Below are 18,979 nucleotides of genomic sequence, written 5' to 3'. Positions count from 1 at the left end.
AAGCAAGGTGTAATGTACACTGTTGTAGCAAATTTTTACTTATGTATGGTATACTTGTATGACACAGCAGACTTAATTTTTGAGTTCTTACATAGCAATGACTACCTACAGGTACATTTTGTAAGGCTTAGGGAAACTAATTATTACTAGAACTGCGTATATTACTAGAACTGCGTATGTACACTGGCACTGAGAAATTGGTTATAATAGTGGCAGTTTATAATGGACCAGTGCAAAAAAAAATGCCCGTTTGTGAGACACCAACTAGCTATTTTACCACGAAGCGCTACCTGGCCTTAACCCATATAAAAAGCACTGGGAGGACCAGAGAGGGTACAGTACATTGGCTTACACTGATCATGATGAGGTCCCGTCATCCAGCTAGCGCCAAGGTACAAGAAGGATGTCCAGCCGTCTATAGAGTGAAAGGAACAAAATAAGATAGCATCAAGTCAGTTGAAAGGCAGATTTGCAATTACAAATAAGGTGACCCAGTCACAGTCATTCATTAATAAATGCCAAGCTGTCGTGTTTTCACTCCCAGATGAAGCACCTACTATAGGTTAAAGGTTTTGCTGCTTATTTAGAACACAAGTGAAATTTGTACATCAGCAGACGATTTAATTTGGAATTGTATAGATGAAGTAAACACTGCAGTAATATTTTTGTTTTGCTATAAAGTGGGAACGCTACAAACTGCATAGTCATTGACGCACGCGCGCGCACACGCAAGAACAAAAGGACACAAAATAGGGCGAGTTCAGTCTGGTTCAGCATTACAGCCAGCGCGTCGTCTTCGAATGCACTCCTTTCGGTTGGTTCGTGCTACGTTAACCACAAAGACTAACAAGCAGGGCAAAGTTCTGACTGTAGTTGCGAAAGTCGTGGAGCGCGGTAGTGCTGAACGGCTAAACACAAGAAGAACCCTCGTATAAAAGTAATGACGAAAACTCGCAGGGCAGAAGAGCCCATATATCAAGAATTGTCGCGGGTAACACCTAAAAATATTCACATTGTTGACGAAAAACGAAGTGCAATGTATTTCATTTACCGGAAAAAGTGTTGTCCGAACGTGCGACGTATACAAAGACGCACCGAGACACGAAGGCGGCGAACGCAGATCACGCCATTGTGGTAGTAAGCCGTCGGCGAAAACACGCAATACAGCCGATGTCACGAAGCACTGATGCAAAACACACGGCAAGCAGAATCAGCACAGCTAAATGACTCCAATTAATATCCAGTATAAATGTACAGAACGGCTTAGAATGACGCACAAGTGGCATAACGAACCCACGACCGAGACATTGGGGGCGGCAGTGGCCGTTTTTTCAAACTTTCTGCCTCCCAGTGTTTCCAGCACAGAATGAGATGTCCGACAAATTTGGATTGTGTCGCCGAAGTGATCGCAGCGCGGTGGCTCTGTGACACCGCTGTGCAACGCCGGCGTTTCGCTCCTGCTGCTATCAGTATACCTGCTGCGCGAGCATACACTCTAAGAAGAGATTACACCCTTTGGCGTGCCCCTTCTGCCACACAACAATAATCGTCATCTGCCTTGATGCGTTTCCTTTCGTTATCGCTGCGAGCCCGGAACTTTCCGGTACACTCTTAAAACGGTTGCACCCTTTGGGGTGTATATTTGTCCCACAACAACAATCGTCATCTGCCTTGCTTGCGTTTCCTTTCTTGAAAACTCGGCGCTCGCTACTTTCCTGTCGAGAATGCTGCGTCACACTGATAACGCGCATGCCGTTCGTGTCTGGGAAGTACCGGGCTCGCAGCGTTAAAGAAAGGAACCGCGGGCAAGACAGATGACGATTATTGTTGTGGGACAAGATAAGCCCCAAAGGGTGTAAATTTTTCTAAGAGTGTAGCGAACGGCACGCGCGTTATCAGAAGGGGCACTCCAAATGGTGTAAACTGTTCTATGCTGATAACGCGCGTGCCGTTCGTTACCGGAAAGTTCCGGGCTCGCAGCGATAACGAAAGGAAACGCATCAACGCAGATGACGATTATCGTTGTGTGGCAGAAGGGGCACGCCAAAGGGTGTAATCTCTTCTTAGAGTGTCCCGTACCGGCCGGACCCTGCTGAGTGCTCACCTGTTTCTACGGTCACCCAGTACGCCGAGAAATGCCGACAACTGGCCCGTTCTTTGACGTCTGCTCAACAGTGCCGCCAAAAAGAGTGCCATGACCTCAGCCCACCCCCTCACTTCTTCCCTATCGACTCACTCGTGTGGCTTTGGGTACCACCTGTTGCTACTCCTGGCCTTTCGTCCAACCCACGAAACACAGAACCTCTTAAAAACTTCTTGAAACGGCTACAAACGGCTATAGACGTCTTGGTCTATGACAAGACTGAAAATAGAATTTATTCTAAACATAACCTCCGCACTTGGAATATGCTAGTATATATTCTATCTGCGGCAAAACCCACTACTGGTGTCACTAGAGTGTGTTTTGGTAAACACATTCAGAATGTCTAACTCAAGAACTTTTCTAGATCTTTTTGTCTAAAAGTGCATAAAATGCCAAACGACGTGTTAAAAGTGCGGTTACCGTCGGCCGTCGGCGTTAGCGAATAAAAGACGCCACAGACAAATCGAACTCGTTGGAAGCAACATAAGTTAATTGGATTGATATTAAATAATTTCACATCAGAACTTCAACAATCAAGGGCGTGTTATTGTTTTCCATACGGGGCGCGCACACGACGCCAGGAAGCCATTCTACACTCTAAGAACAGTTTACACCCTTTGGCTTGCCCCTTCTGCCACACAAAAATAATCGTCATCTGCCTTGATGCGTTTCCTTTCTTTATCGCTGCAAGCCCGGAACTTTCCAGTGACGAACGGCACGCGCGTTATCAGAAGGGGCACTCCAAAGGGTGTAAACTGTTCTATGCTGATAACGCGCGTGCCGTTCGTTACTGGAAAGTTCCGGGCTCGCAGCGATAAAGAAAGGAAACTCATCAAGGCAGATGACGATTATCTTTGTGTGGCAGAAGGGGCAAGTCAAAGGGTGTAAACTGTTCTTAGAGTGTGGTGAATAATTTGGCATTCAGCTAGGAGTGACTGCAGGACGTTCGAGAGGAATACGCGACCCCGATCGCTCAGCAGTTCACGGGGTGCGCCATGGCGGAGAACAAAGTTGTTCAGAATGAATGAGGCGACGGCTGATGCGGCTGGCAAGGCGGCGGTTTCGGCATATCGTGTCAAATGATCTACGGCGACAACAATCCATCGGTTGCCGGAGCCAGTAGATGGAAGAGGCCCGTATAAATCAATGCCGACACGGTCGAATGGCTGAGCTGGGCAGGGAAGCGGCTGGAGAGGTGCGGTGGAGAAATGCGGGACACATTTGCGGCGTTGGCAGGCAATGCAGGAGCGTACGTATTTGTGGACGAAGTTGTACATCCCTCGCCAATAATATCGTAGGCGAAGCCGTGCGTAGGTTTTCGACACTCCGCCGTGACCACACTGCGGATCAGAGTGAAAAGCGGAGCATAAATCTTGTCGAAGGTGGCGGGGCACTACTAAGAGCCATGTGCGGCCGTCATTGTGGCAGTTGCGGTGGTGCAAAAGTCCGTCGCGGATGGTGAAATGCTGCGCCTGTCGGCGTAACGCTCGAGGTGCCGAAGCTGCCGGAGGATTTGACAAAAAGTCGGATATCATGACGATCCATGGGTCTTTACGTTGCTCTGAGGCCATGTCCAGGATGTCAAGGGGTGAGATATCAGGTCTGTAGGTATAAGTACTGCTGTCGGAAGTTACTGGGAAGCGCGAGAGGGCATCGGCGTCAGATTGTCTGCGTCCAGAGCGATAGACGACGCGCATATCATAGTCCTGAATTCGGAGGGCCCACCGAGCGAGGCGGCCCGACGGGTCTTTGAGGTTAGACAACCAGCAAAGAGCGTGATGATCCGTCACCACGTCAAAGGGTCGCCCATAGAGATATGGGCGAAATTTTTGAAGAGCCCATACGATAGCCAGCCACTCTTTTTCTGTTACTGAGTAATTGGCCTCAGTTTTTGTGAGTGTACGACTGGCATAAGCGACCACGTATTCGGCATTAGGGTTCTGACGCTGTGCGAGCACGGCACCAAGGCCGACACCACTGGCGACGAAGAGTCGTAAAGGCATCATGACACACACTGCATAAAGGCAGTGCGCGCGCGTGTGTGCGTGCGTGTGTGTGTGTGCGTGCGCGCGCGTGTGTGTGTGTGTGTGTGTGTGCGTGTGTGTGTGTGTGTGTGCGCGTGCGTGCGCGCGCGCGTGTGCGTGTGTGTGAAATTGTCCCGGGTTCATGTTTTGTTTCACCTGCGTTATTTCTTGGTGCTTTGTTTGCTCCCCCCCCTCATGCCTGCGGGCGCTGTGGGCATTGTGATAAACAAATAAATAAATGCGTACCTTCTAACCGGTTCTTGAGCGAGGCAGTGCGAAAAAATACTTATATGACCTAAATGAAAATAGACACAACGCTATCGAAGGGCAGCGGATTGGGCGAGTTGGTGTTCCATGGTAACAATAAAATTCAAACAGCGCTAGACGACAGGACCAGAAAGAGGTCTCCTCCTCTTTCTGGTTCTGTCGTCTAGCGCTGTGTGAATTTTATTGTTAATAACGCTATCACCTGACTATACATTGAACTTTTTTTTTGTTCGCTGCTTCCTCAACAATGGAATGCAAACTTACCCAGCAAACTATCATTCTAACCAGTGTCTCTTGGAAATATACTCGAGATACGAATATGACCACAGCGTACATATATAGTCGGCAATATGCATTTCTGAACTGGTTCTGACGTTGCGAATGTTCTGAACGCGACGAGTACAATCGGGCGCGATGTAGTTTTTTAATGTGTGTTTAAATTAAGTTAATTAAATTATGGCGTTTTACGAGTCAAAACCACGATCTGATTATGAGACACGCCGTAGTGGGAGACTCCGGAATAATTTGGACCCTCTGGGGTTCTTTAACGTGCACCTAAATCTAACTACGCAGGTGTTTTCGCATTTCGCCCCCATCGAAATGCGGCCGCCATGGCCGGGATTTGATCCCGCTACCTCGTGCTCAGTAGCCCAATCAGAAATGTTTTTTCATATTTACGTAGTCGAAAAATTCTGTAGCTACTCTAGTGGTAGCAGGAGACATTAATAATAATAATAATAATAATAATAATGACATAATAAGGATACATTAACCATCATCATCATCATCAGCCTGGTTACGCCCACTGCAGGGCAAAGGCCTCTCCCATACTTCTCCAACTACCCCGGTCATGTACTAATTGTGGCCATGTTGTCCCTGCAAACTTCTTAATGTCATCCGCCCCCCTAACTTTCTGCCGCCCCCTGCTACGCTTCCCTTCCCTTGGAATCCAGTTCGTAACCCTTAATGACCATCGGTTATCTTCCCTCCTCATTACATGTCCTGCCCATGCCCATTACTTTTTCTTGATTTCAACTAAGATGTCATTAACCCGCGTTTGTTTCCTCACCCAATCTGCTCTTTTCTTATCCCTTACCGTTACACCCATCATTCTTCTTTCCACAGCTCGTTGCGTCGTCCTCAATTTAAGGAGAACCCTTTTCGTAAGCCTCCAGGTTTCCGCCCCATACGTGAGTACTGGTAAGACACAGCTGTTATACACTTTTCTCTTGAGGGATAGTGGCAACCTGCTGTTCATGATTTGAGAATGCCTGCCAAACGCACCCCAGCCCATTCTTATTCTGGTTATTTCAGTCTCGTGATCCTGATCCGCGGTCACTACCTGTCCTAAGTAGATGTATTTCCTTACCACTTCCAGTGCCTCACTACCTATCGTAAACTGCTGTTCTCTTCCGAGGCTGTTAAACATTACCTTAGTTTCCTGCAGATTAATTTTTAGACTCACCTTTCGGCTTTGCCTCTCCAGGTCAGTGAGCATGACAATATCAGCGATTCGTAAGTTACTAACGTATTCTCCATTAACTCTTATCCCCAATTCTTCCCAATCCAGGTCTCTGAATACCTCCGGTAAACACGCTGTGAATAGCATTGGAGAGATCGTATCTCCCTTTTCACAATTACAATTATCTCCCGTTCACAATTAATGTGAACAAAAAGTGAACCTGGAAAAGCCCTAATGGTGAAACAAGAAATGAAATTTGATATCATATTTTCTGCCGATCCCAGCATAGTGCAGGATGTAGAAGTGATGGGTAGGCTAAAATGCGGTGATCATAGGCTAGTGAGGGCTAGGATTGACCTCGATTTGAAGAGAGAAAGAGCAAAATTGGTCGAGAAGAAACAGGCCAACCTAGACGCAGTAAGGGTGAAAGCAGACCGATTCAGGTTGGAACTTGCAAACAAATATGCAGCCTTAGAACAGAGAGATCAAGATGACATAGAGGCAGTGAATGAAGCCGTAACTACGCTGGCTTCAGAAGCAGCATCTGAAGTCGAAGGTAAGGCACCAAGGCAACCAGTAGGCAAGCTCTCCCAAGTAAGAAAGGACCTAATAAGGCAACGACAAAGAATGAAAGCGTCGAACTCAAGAGATAAGATAGAATTCGCGGAACTGTCAAAACTAATCAACAAGGTGAAAATAAGTGACATTCGAAATTATAACGCGAGAAACACCGAAGCCGTAAAAAATGACGTAGCCTAAAATCACCGAGAAAGAAACCTGGCATAGGACAAACCAAGACGTATGTATGCACTGAAAGATAAGCAGGCTAATATCATCAGCAATCTGGAAGACATAGTAAAAGCAGCGGAAGATTTCTATACTGACCTGTACAGTACCCAGAGGAGCCAGCATACCTCCATTAGAAACCGTAATGAAATACAGGATACGGAAACTCTTCGTATAACTGGCCATGAGGTCAGAATTAAGGGTCTTGTAAGATATGAAACGAGGAAGAGCGGCAGGACAAGATGGTATAACAGTCGATTTAATCAAAGATGGAGGAGACATAATGCTTGGAAAACTGGCAGCTCTTTATACGAAGTGTCTATCGACTGCATGGATCCCAGAACTGGAAGAATGCAAACATTATATTAATCCACAAAAAGGGAGACGTTAAAGAATTGAAAAATTACAAGCCCATTAGCTTGCTCCCAGTATTATATAAAATATTTACCAAAATAATCTCCAATAGAATAAGTGCAACACTGGACTTTAGTCGACTAAGGGAACAGGCTAGCTTCAGGAAGGGATACTTTACAATGGATCACATCCATGTCATTGATAAGGTTATCGAGCAGATGGCAAACGTGTATAAACGATATTCTAATTGACATCAAGAGAAAACAATGGAGCTGGGCAGGTCATGTAATGCGACGGTTAGATAACCTTTGGACCATTAGGGTTACAGAATGGGTACCAAGAGAAGGAAAACGCAGTCGAGGACGGCAGAAGACTAGGTGGGGCGACGAAATTAGGAAATTCGCGGGCGCTAGTTGGAATCGGTTGGCGCAGGGCAGGGGTAATTGGAGATCGCTGGGAGAGGCCTTCGGCCTGCAATGGACATAAAACCATAGAATAAAGATAAAACAGGCTGATGATGATGATGATAATGATGATGAAACCTAATCAAATTCGGTGCGGTGAACCATGGCGTAGTGGTTGTCGAGAAAAATGACTTCTCCGTTCCCGTGTATTTAGATAGGAGGCCCCGAGCTAATGCTCTCTCCGAAAACCTAAGGCTCGGGCAGGCTAACAGATCGGAAACAAGAGTTCAGTAGTGACATTCTATATAATAGAACACACCAAAAATGCCGAAAATATGCCCCATAGTTTCTGCACCACTTGGCACCAGTTGCAACATGTTGCAAGCGCAAACAACAAACAAGAAAAAAGAAAAGAACAAGACGCTTTCGTCCAATCCAATACAATCCAAAGCCTCACGTGTTTTGTCTTCTCTAGTACCGGCGCTGTTGGGTGAGATTTGCGCACTTCTGAATGTAGTTTTTCATTATTAAAGAGTTATTCTAATGTCTGCATTTTGTGGCAGAATGTAGTGAAAACTAAAGGTTATTGAAAGCTATCAGCAGCATTTACAATGGGCGTATCCGCTGTAGGGCATCATATATTGTGGATTGCGCAGTTAGTTTCTTTAGCAAGGTTGTGGAATTTAGTAGCGTTACTGCTATAATTTCAGCAATGGAGCACATCTTGAAAGGTGGAGACAAGGTGCTGGTTTTGTGGGAGGGTCACGTCAACAGTGAAACAGCCACGGACCTCAAACAGAAAATTGCAGCTTTGGTCAAAAAAGCTGAACTTTGTCATTTCGAAAATGCTGTGAAATTGCTTGAGTGTAAGTATTGCAACATGCTCTCAGCTTGTACTTGTGTGTCCGCAGCATTTTGCACCTGCATCTTATGCGCTTGCTATCGTGACTGCCTATGTCGGGCTGTTAACTGCTGTGATTGTTGTGCGCCTTAGCTTGCTCTCGGAACACGTTGATAGAGTGTATAATTAAAAATATTTATACGCTTATCTTTTGAAAACGTCTTCTATAGCGAAAAGTTGCCTTCATGTTTGATGTATTTCATTTAGCGTCAATGCCGGAAAGTGTTTTTGCTATGTGTGTGTTCGTCTCCGTAGTGTTGATTCATTGAGTGACCGATGACAGTTGTCTGAATACTCGCCAATGTGTCGATAAAGCCAGAAGTCAACGGTGAGGAGTTTCGTGCATATGAAAAGCAGGCCACCTTTATTCCTTTAACTCCTTGACCTTTTGTACTCGGGTTAGAAATTTTGGTAAGTGCAACCAGAAGCTTTACTTGTAAGCCAAAAATGAATTTTTTTTTATCACGTGTGATCAGCGGTTTGCGTGAAAATATCGGGTGAAAAACTAAAACGAAATATTGCGGTGAATACTTGTGTGATGCGGTGCAGCTGCACTTTTTATAATTCCTCGGAGTTCTGAGCATGCCACACGGCCTTGTATTGCTGATTAAGTTGATAAAACCTGTGCCACTTTAAGCCATATGTACTTTGTTTTCTCTTTGCCTTCTAGCTGAACACCCAGCGTCCAGTTTTGATGTCGTGCTCGTTGGTTTTGTCACACCACAGATGAGACCAAGTTCTGGCACTTTTGCTAACATTATTGGTCTCCTAAAGCCAAATGGAAAGCTTCTTGTCAAGCTAAGTGGTAATTCATATTGATGCTTTTCGCTGGAGTATGATGGTTAACATTAATAGCAGTGCTCACACAAACAAGCAAATTGAAAAAAAAAAGAGAAAAGGCTGGACAGTTTACTGCCTCTTGGCAAAGAATAGTGGTACTCAAGCAAGAAAAGTAAGGAAAAGCACCAGGACCGCAACTGCCCATCAGGAAAGCTCCACTAACGAGCTTCTACATATACTGATGAAATATTCAAGTTACTTTTCACCAAGATGACTTGCACTACATTGTACATTCTATGATTTCCTTAAAGGGGCCCCGAAACACTTTTTGAACATTGTAAGAAAATGTTCTCGATCTGTACAAGAGGCTCCTGTGAACAAGTGAGCCAAATATTATTGCACTGCATGCAGCAGGGAATTTACAATTGCATGTTGAAAACAGCAAAAAATTGCTTGCTTTCGCTTTCACAATGTCATCATGCAGCATCATTGTAAGCAGCTGGACTCACCTACACCTATTGGCTGATTTCGTGATCGTGAGAACATTCTCAATAATATCTAATTGCTAATTTTGAGGCAAATAAATGAAATACATAAATGCTTGCTATCTCTAAGAGACAGAAAAATAATTTCATCTTTGCACTGCCGGTCTATGCATGACAGTTTCGTGTAGCTGCGTCTGCTGCTCGTTGCCTCCAAAATAGCATTGGTGTGCTGCGTGGCACAGTCTACTGCGGCTGCCACAGGGTGGCGCGAGGAGCCATTTTGCCGCCAAGACACTCAAGTTTTGAGTGGAGCTTTGCCTCCTTGGCATCTCTCCTGTGTAAGTTCCAGCATGCTAGCGGAGACAAAAATAGAGAGATAGCCGTGTATCGGTATGATAACTCTACTTATACCTGAAGGATTGAAAATCATTTTGCCACATGACATTCATGAAATGACATCCTTTAGTAGTGAGACCATTCCATGATTAGTTAGAAAAGTGCTTCAGGGCCCCTTTTACTTTCAGTTTCAGTTTCAGTTTTATTCGTCATTCCAAAAACAATAAGTAAACAACAAGTAGTATGCAGACGAGGGTCCCAAAGTCAATGACTGCAACGGGAACTTTATGGGAACAATGACTGCAACTTTAGTGTAGCTTATGATCTCTAAAGTGCAATCCTGTCAAAAATTACCACCTGCATTTCAGAAAGCAACAGTGCAAGCAAAGTAAATCTATCTATTTGCATTGTCTTATTAGGGAATTCTGATCTCTCCGCAAATATAAGGCAGGCAAGGGAGTGTAGCTGAGCAAGGTCTAGTATGACTGGTCAGCACTTCTGAGATAAATTGTGCTCATAATGTTAGTGCAGTTGCATTGCAGTGGAGTCGCTCAGTGACAACACGTGCACTTTTGCACTGTTTGTATTGGATGTTGATGATTATATTGCACTTAGTGTTACACTAACGAACATAAGGGACAAGGCCCGGGCTGACAAGATGCGGACGTACTCGCGCTACGTACGTCCGTGTCTTGACCCTTCTGTTCGTCAGTGCAACACTAAGCGCAATATAATCATGAACATCCATCAACTAGCCCCGTTCATTGCTTTACTTTGTATTGGGGTTGGAATGTTTTTTTTTTTGTTTTTTTTTTGTTTTTTTGCGGCATTGCAGGCTTCTGCAGAAAGCACTTGGTGCCTTTCTCATTGTGCATTTCAGCAACTGCCTCAGTGCATTAAAAGCAGCCCACTACACCCGGCGACAACATTCTATGGCAGTGCAGCCAAAGCATATATTTTTTTCCTGTGCAGTGGGCAGCAAAAAAGCTGCCCACTGCACAGCTGTGTGTAGTCTGCGAATCCAAGCAACTGGAAGCTACGTAGCTTAAAACAAATCTTACCAATTATTATTTTAACTTTTTGTTCAAGATTTATTTCATAACAATAAGAAGCTTGCTTAGAAAAAGGATTTCCGTTACTTGCTGTTTCCAGTTTTGGCTTTCTGGTGTCCATGTCTGGTTTTCCTGGTCCTGTAAGCCACCAGAAAAAATGCCGGCACTATTTGGCATAGTAACACAAAAGGAAAAGCTCCGCACATGCGTGTAGCTTTAACTGTGCTGCCACAGAAAGTTGTCGTCGGGTGTAGCCATGGTTATGCACATAAAGTATATAGAAGTTCATATTTTTGTAGAAAAGAGCACTGCTCTCGCAAAAACGCAGGCAGAAGAAGCCACCTGCTGTTCTTTCTGCTGAAAGCACTTGGTGTCCAGAATAATTTGTTTGTTTGTTTGTTTTTTTTTGCACATGCAAACCATCCTGCAGTCCAACCAGGGTACACAGCCAATTAAACATTTGAATATATGCAGGATAAGTATAACACACAGCAATGCAATAACATCCTAAATAGTGGCACTCAAATTCATGCACGAAGTCATCAGCATCATAAGCACTTGAAGGGGAAGTTCTTTCCAGCTAGGAACAAAGAACTGCATATAAATATACCTGCAAAAAAATTGGAGCAAATTATTTTTCATATGTGCTTCGTTTTTGATATGCATGGCAAGTAATTTCCATACAGGATTTAAAGACTAAATGTTATGCTGACACATAATGAGTAAGATGGCATTCATGAATCTTGCTGTGTTATATGACAGCAGTTTTCCATTTGCCTGTTTGGAAGGAATGTTATTTCGACAAAAACCATTCATGAATTACAAAAACATTCAAAAGCCACAATGGCAGCAAAGTAACTTTTTTTATTGTTGTTATCTACAAAAACTGCACCTAACAAACGGGAGATGTACATTTATGTGAACTGTATGCATAATTGTTGCGTTTCCCCACAGAATGTCACCTTGTGTCATTTTGTGCAACATTCTGTGCTGATTTAAGATATAATTCCTTGCCTGAGAGATAAGGTCATGCTTGAGTTCAACATTGCTACATATTTCCATCAACTCTACAATTTTTGGGACATGGAACCCAAACAGTTGAACATCAGCACCACACTCGCAAAACACATTCAGAACAGTTGTAAGTTCCTTTATGTTAATTTACTGCCAACCTCGTTTGGCAGTGCTCTTTACACTCCAACCTATGCAACCTATACACATTAAAAATGTTTTCTGCAGCTTACTATTGACATGTTGATAAATGTATAGCTGTAGTAGTGTTGTCTGCACTACAAAAGTGCAGCCAAAGGACATTCCTTTCCAAAGCTTTCATTTGGAGATTTAAGCATTTTAATTGATTGCTTGCAGGAGCAGGTCTGGATCCTGGCAATATTGTTTACAACTTGAAGTTGTCAGGCTTCATTGACATCTCCCAGGTACGGTATATTTGAGTAGTTGTATGGATAGATATACTTTGTAGATGCATGATATTGGACATACTTTAAAAATAACTTGTGTAAACTGTTAGGCTGTTTGCTCTCAAATCTTGCTTTAAAAGGGAAACAGTCTCTTCAGATCGATATGTTGTATAATGCTATTGCTGGCCAGGTTTGCTTAAAAATTTTTTTTTTGCTGCATTTGACAGTACATAAGGGAATGTGGTGCAGCTATTGATATCTTCTGGTGGTGTCAGTCACTCCATGCTGTCTTTTTTCTTCGCAGGACTCATGCAGTCAATGTCCGAATGTGAAATTGTTGGAGAAAACTAAGATATGAGTGCAAAACACATGTTGCTTTCAATGTCTTGTATGCTTGTATAATTTATATGGGTACATCCAGCTAAGCTACAGGTAGCATTGTTTTCCTTTTATTAAACACATTATTGAAGTTGAAGCAGCATAATCACACAGAACCAGTTTTGTCGAAGCAGAGTTTTTGTTTGATCAGTATGGTGTCGGGCATGTTAGCTCGGTGGCCTAGGCAGGGGGCGGCACACTGGGCACGTGCCCTCCCCCTAAAAAAATGCTTAGTATACAGCCTTCCTAGTCCCCCTCCCTCGTTCCTTCCCCTCCCTGGTCAAGGTGCCCACTTCCCTTGCAAAATATGTCTGGCTGCATCACTGATTGAGTGGAGTGTATTGGTGTATCCACTTAATTTGAGTAACATGTGATTTGTTGGTACTCTTAGCCTGTCATGCATGAGGGTGCATATTTCAATGCTTTTTTTGAGCCTGCTGATGACATGCATCCTTATATTTTTTTTCACAACACCCATCCTGGCTGAGCCTAATCTGTGCATCCAAGACTTCACCTTCCTTATTGTACACGTTTGCACATTTATGGTCTAAATCTGGTGTGCATGTGCATGGTTGAGCCATGAACTACTTTGTTGTAGACATGCTTGATGTGTAGGGACGTCATAGGTACTGTATACTTTATTATTATCACGACGATCATTCTGTAACACTTAAACAAAGGTCACGTGGAGACATAGGTCAGAACTTATCTGTGTCTCTTCACATCTTTCATTTTAGTGTTACATGCTGGTTTTCATAATGCAGACCCAACTTGCCCAGAGCTACATTGGTGTACGCTGACATTCAATCCTACATCCAACAATGGTGGCCACGAGGAGACAATTGCACATTTCCTTTGTGAATTTCCTCGCGAGAGTGTGCCTAGAAAAGAACTCTCAAACACATTAGATAGTCTGGACAATCTTCCTTTGTTGGAAGAGAGCATCTTGTACACTGGTGCAGACCATTCTCTGTACAGAAGGCGTTGAATGCATTGTTCTGCTTCTTGAGGATGTGGTTTCAGTGACAGACTTTGAGAATTGCTGTGCTCTAGGCTGTACAAATGTGCAGTTTTACTCTTCTTTTTTAAGCTCATGTCTTCTATGATCTTTAATTCACTTTACCTCCTTACCCCACATAGGGCGACCAGCTGGTTTACGTGCTGGCTCACTTCCTTGTCTTTCACTCTCTTTCTCTCTTCCTCCTCCATTCACCTTAAAGACTCTTGTCTATTGTAATAAATGATGCTTTTCTTTAATATCATTAAGAACAAAAATATGCTAATGACATACTAAGAAGTTCACAAAATTCGTTCACATTAAGTGCAATTCACATTTACTGCAATAAGGAAGGTAACAAGAACAATGGACAAATTATTCTTTTCAGTGTTAGTAAGTGTCTGTTTTATTTAAAAATTAAAAAGCATTACCTTTCACTTTATAAAAAGCAAATGCTTTTGCTTACAGCTGATCTCTAAGCTGCAGACTCCACATCTCCAGCATTGTTGTACACTGCCATGTTGGCTATATGTTTGACCATTATTTAATATTCAGGATGTATTTTGTCTTGGCCTATTATGGGCAATGATTCCTCGAGTACTGCTCTAAATGTTAACCAGAAGTTTATCAGCAATTCACAATTTACTATAGGAAAGTTGTAAAGAAAAAACAGTTCTAATAGGAAAAAAAAAATCTAAATGAATTGCGAACGTGGCCTTTATCACTTTTTTTTCTTTTTACTACATGTTTCTGTCATTCATGAATATCTAATTTTTTTCCCTTTAGCACCGTATGAAACCTAATGACATATTATAGAATGTCCTATGCAACAATGTCATTAAATTATTTTGTCGGACACAAATATTTGTGTCAATTTGTTTTTGAACAATCTGGAGTATGACAAACCCCTAAGGAAAGATTTAGGATCTTATCATTTGGGCACAGGTAATTATGCAATATATATAGCATTTCATGGCATCTCATGGCATATTAAGGTGCGGTTTGTTTAATGGGTGACTTAATGTCATTTTTTATCGCACCCCCTTTCAGCTGCAGTATTTTCCACCTTATAAAATTTTTCTCTAATTATGTTTGCAGTTTTCAAGCAATGCAGAGTCTGTGGAAATAACTTGTTCAAAGCCAAATTATGAGATTGGGTCTTCCTCAAAGCTCCCATTTGCTGGTACATCCATTGGAAGCCAAGATCCCTCTTCAGGTAATACAGCATATTATACCTCTGCATTAACTTTTTATAATAATGTAATAAACTTTCCTTTTCCATTTCATTCATTTCATCTTAAGGGTCCATAGGCATTTACATAAGGGGAGGGGGTGCTACATTTGTGATTGACACAGCTTAATAGAAAAAAAGGGGGAGGGGGATTTATTGCAGTTTTGGTTGATTGATGTAGAATGCACATTCAAAGTAGAAATGATAAAGCAGTCTGCAAGCTATGTAGTGCTAACATTATGAGCATTATTTTAAAAAAAAAATACGTGTGTAATAATGATTATTTCACGGATCTTGAATGTAAAGATATGAAAGCAGCAAGGCATGCAAAAGTACTGTACTGTTCCTGCGCATGGGCTAGTTTCAAATGTAAAGTGCTTTTAGTTTCTGTTTCTAACATGAAGCTGCACAGGAAACCCATACAGGTTTCTCAGAGAAATCTTCACAGTTTTCTTTGTAGCTTTGTGCTACAGTCTAGTGGATAACAATTTTTCTCTTTCATGCTGATATTGGCTATAAACATTTTGTATTTATGTCATTATATTTAAGTTCATATACAGTCATTTGAATGTTGAAAGAATGTTGGGCTCTTGGAGACAGCAGTTATAAAAAGCCCATCTTGAATGTTTTGCATGCTATACATAATTTTGCTGTTCAATGATTAAAAAGCATCTAAAGCCTTTTTCATATTGTTGATGGTGTAGCAGATATGGTGCTGCTTGACTGAACTACTTGAAAGCCCTGGAATGCATTGTGCTGTGAGCAGACATGATATCTGATGGCAATTAAGAAACATTTGGGTGAATGTTTAAATAGGCCAACTTGGAGCTTGCAGTGACAGAGGATTGCGTATTGTAGGCGTAGTTGGGGATGTGGCGAACACCTGACATCATACGGGCATGCGAGAACATTGGTAACCAAAACATGACTCGTAAGGTACTAATTGGCAAAGCACTGTGCGCATAATGTGGAAGATGTGGATTCAGATCCCACCTGTGCCAAGTTATCTTTTCATCTAGGCACCTTTTGCCTTCCTTCGATTTCCAATTACCTTTGTACGTTTGGTTTTGGAAAAAAGGAAATGGTCTGATCATTTTTACTGAGAGCCCAACATGGTGTGACTATGGCGTTTTGCTGCTGAGCGCTAGGTCAGGGGTTTGATTCCTGGCTGTGGTAGTTATATTTTGAGGAGAGCAAAATGCAAAAATGCCTGTGGACTTAGATTGTGGTGCATATTAAGCAACCCCAAATGGTCAAAATTAATGTGGAGCCATCCATTAAGGGATCCTTATAAACCACTTTGCAGTTTTGGGATCTTAAACCCCACAATTTAATCTTTTAATTCAATCTTTATTGGGGCTTCCTTTGTCCTAAATTATACCTGTCGCTCAACATTTGTTATAACAAGTTATAGCAAGGACACTGAAACTGTGGCCATAGGGTTGTTTGAAAAATAATGGACCTGATGGTGAAAGATGCAATTAGGCCTTCACTTTAAAGAAGAAAAAAAGTGTTTAAGTTTTGGGAATGCACCATATCACTGACCCTACTCTTTAGATCTGATTGCATTCACTATTTCCAAGATACTTTTGCCAAGAGAGAAAGAGAGAGAGACAAGGTAGAGGCAAGCTGTCCTAATATATTTTGCTCCTTGTCTGTGCCCTTTAGAAGCAGGTGGCATGGCCATTTTCATGAAATTTCAGTGCACAAACTTTCAGTGAATTTTACATTATTTGGATTGGGCTTGTGTGCCATTGCCAGTAACAATGCAAGAAACAACTGTTATCACCAGATAGGTTGTTTATATTGTAGTTTCTACTGTGGAAATTTCATTTGGGCCAGTAAATGATGCTACAGACAGCAGCCTATTATGAGCACTTGTGGCACTGGGTTTTACCTGAGCACGTCACTTGCATTGAGTTGACTTGCACCACGCTTACAACATACATTTAAACACAGTGTTGCAGTCATGCAACATTTTCCCATTTAGTACATTTTAGTGACGTAGTTAATACTATCAGGGTATCTATTTTGGGAATTTTTGTTGAGGAAAAAAAGATTGCTTTAGCAGTGGAATGTGTGAGTGGTTAAATGCAATCCCCTAATTTCAAGTTCTTAGAGCAACTCATTAGTGGCCCTGCAATGCTCTCTGGATTTGGTAAAGCCTGTTTAATTCCTGGATGATGCTGCCGAAGCATTTGAGCCTAATATTATTTCCATACATGTAGCAGGGAGCCCACCACCTGCTGTTCCTTTTAAAGTCCTGATGTCCCAGCCACTTGTCATGACGCAGAAGCCATTGGCCAGATTTCTTTTGGCATCGTGACTAAGCAGTGCCTCTGGCAGAATCAGAAGTGAAGAAATTGTCACTGATATGGCAATAGAACCATCTTATGGCTGGCAATGATACCACTGTGCCAGTATTATCGCCTCCATAGTCAGGTGGCATGACAAAGGGTCGTGCCACCTGACCTTGAGGTCATGTTGGTACACAAGCTTGGTGCGATAATAGTGGGTATCGTTCTTTTTGGGCACTGCAGTGTGCAGTTCAGTGACAGAAGTGGAGGGAAAGGCCATGAGAACTCAGAATTGGCAGCATTTGATTGCCAACAGCTTCGCTTGTAGAAGGTTCATTCAAATACTTAACTGTTGCAAAATATTTATGAAGAGATGTCCCGTAATACCATGTGCATTATATACCTTTCATAAAAGGTGTTGCAGGGTCTCTTTAACATAAATCACTGTAGACATCCATGATCAAAAGATATTTTCAGGGTGCACTAGTAATTTAAAAGTGGCTGTGTGAAGGATTGGCACATGCAAATAACCAATGTGCGATGTGTGTGTCCCACTTTGCATTTGCAGATGTAGGCAAGATTTGGTCATTGTCTGCACAAGACATGCTTGATGGTGATGTAGACCTTGTTGATCCAGACCAGTTGATTACTGAAGAAGACTTTAAGAAACCAGACCCAAGCGATCTCAAAGGTAAGTTGTCACCTTTGATAAGCAAGAGCTCGTGCTTGAAACAAACTATAAAACTCTTGCTCACAATGGTCATGAAACAAAACATTGATGGTACTACAGTAAACCCTCGTTAACTCGAAGTTGTAAAATCCGGGAAAAATTTCGAGATAAACAGAGTTTCGAGTTAAGCAAAATGCCGAAAATTTCAGTGACCGGGTCACTGAAAGAGCCAGTGATAACCAGCACTGCTAACAAACGCTCCACAGCACGTGGGGAGCTTTTGCAATAAACGCAGAATTCCCAGGAAAAACTGAATTTTATTGTTTTTGAAAGAACTTGGTGATGCTTGCCTGCTTGGCGTTGGCATTCGGCGCGAGAAAAGCGTCCTCGAGCTGCTGAACGCACCGCATGAGCCGTTGCTCGCCGCCGCTGCATTCAACTTTGTTGTGGAGCAAACGTAGCAAGTTCCTTGTTTCTGCAGTTGTCGGCACTTCTCTAGGTGGTTCTTCGTCAGCGTGATCGCCGTCGTTCACTGCCATTTGAACAATGTCGGCGTCGGACAACATTCCGGTAACGGCACGTCAGACTCGTAGAGCGCGTACTCTTCAAATCCGATTTCGCCGTCTTCGGCATCGCTGGCGCAGCCGGCAGCTTTGCGGACTTCGTCGCAAAGTTCATCGCAATCACTGAACTCGTCAGTGTCTGGCTCGAGCGATTTCTCGGCGCGCGAAAATCCTGCGTGCGCGAAGCAATTGGCAATCGTCAATGGACGTACTTGTCGCCAGGCTTCGGCGATCAGGTGGACTGCACCCAGCAAATCTATTTCGTACTTCTTACCACTGTCGTATGAGCACAAAATGCGGTGCAGGGGTGCGATCGGAGATGGTTGTTCGGCGCGTTCGTTCGGTTACCGGCGCGCGCGATTGGCCTACTCCGCGCCGACGTCGCCAGCCGCGGGGCGCCGCCCCGTTTTTGGTGACGTCAAAATGACGAC

General features: G+C 43.1%; 1 protein-coding gene across 1 annotated transcript in view; it reads left to right on the top strand.

The window, feature by feature from the left end:
• The first annotated feature begins 7,749 nt into the window (after positions 1–7,749).
• The window catches only part of CIAPIN1 (cytokine induced apoptosis inhibitor 1), a 40,550-nt gene continuing 29,320 nt past the window's right edge, over positions 7,750–18,979 (top strand). Inside the window, exons 1-6 of the mRNA XM_050192372.3 lie at positions 7,750–7,930; positions 8,151–8,306; positions 9,012–9,146; positions 12,363–12,430; positions 14,886–15,003; positions 17,884–18,006. Coding sequence (XP_050048329.2) covers positions 7,765–7,930; positions 8,151–8,306; positions 9,012–9,146; positions 12,363–12,430; positions 14,886–15,003; positions 17,884–18,006 — 766 coding nt within the window. The 5' untranslated portion in view covers positions 7,750–7,764. The remainder of the gene's footprint in view (positions 7,931–8,150; positions 8,307–9,011; positions 9,147–12,362; positions 12,431–14,885; positions 15,004–17,883; positions 18,007–18,979) is intronic.

Source organism: Dermacentor andersoni, chromosome 1 (genome assembly GCF_023375885.2).
Source record: "Dermacentor andersoni chromosome 1, qqDerAnde1_hic_scaffold, whole genome shotgun sequence".
Taxonomy (NCBI): domain Eukaryota; kingdom Metazoa; phylum Arthropoda; class Arachnida; order Ixodida; family Ixodidae; genus Dermacentor; species Dermacentor andersoni.
This window is presented reverse-complemented; position numbering and strand designations above follow the sequence as displayed.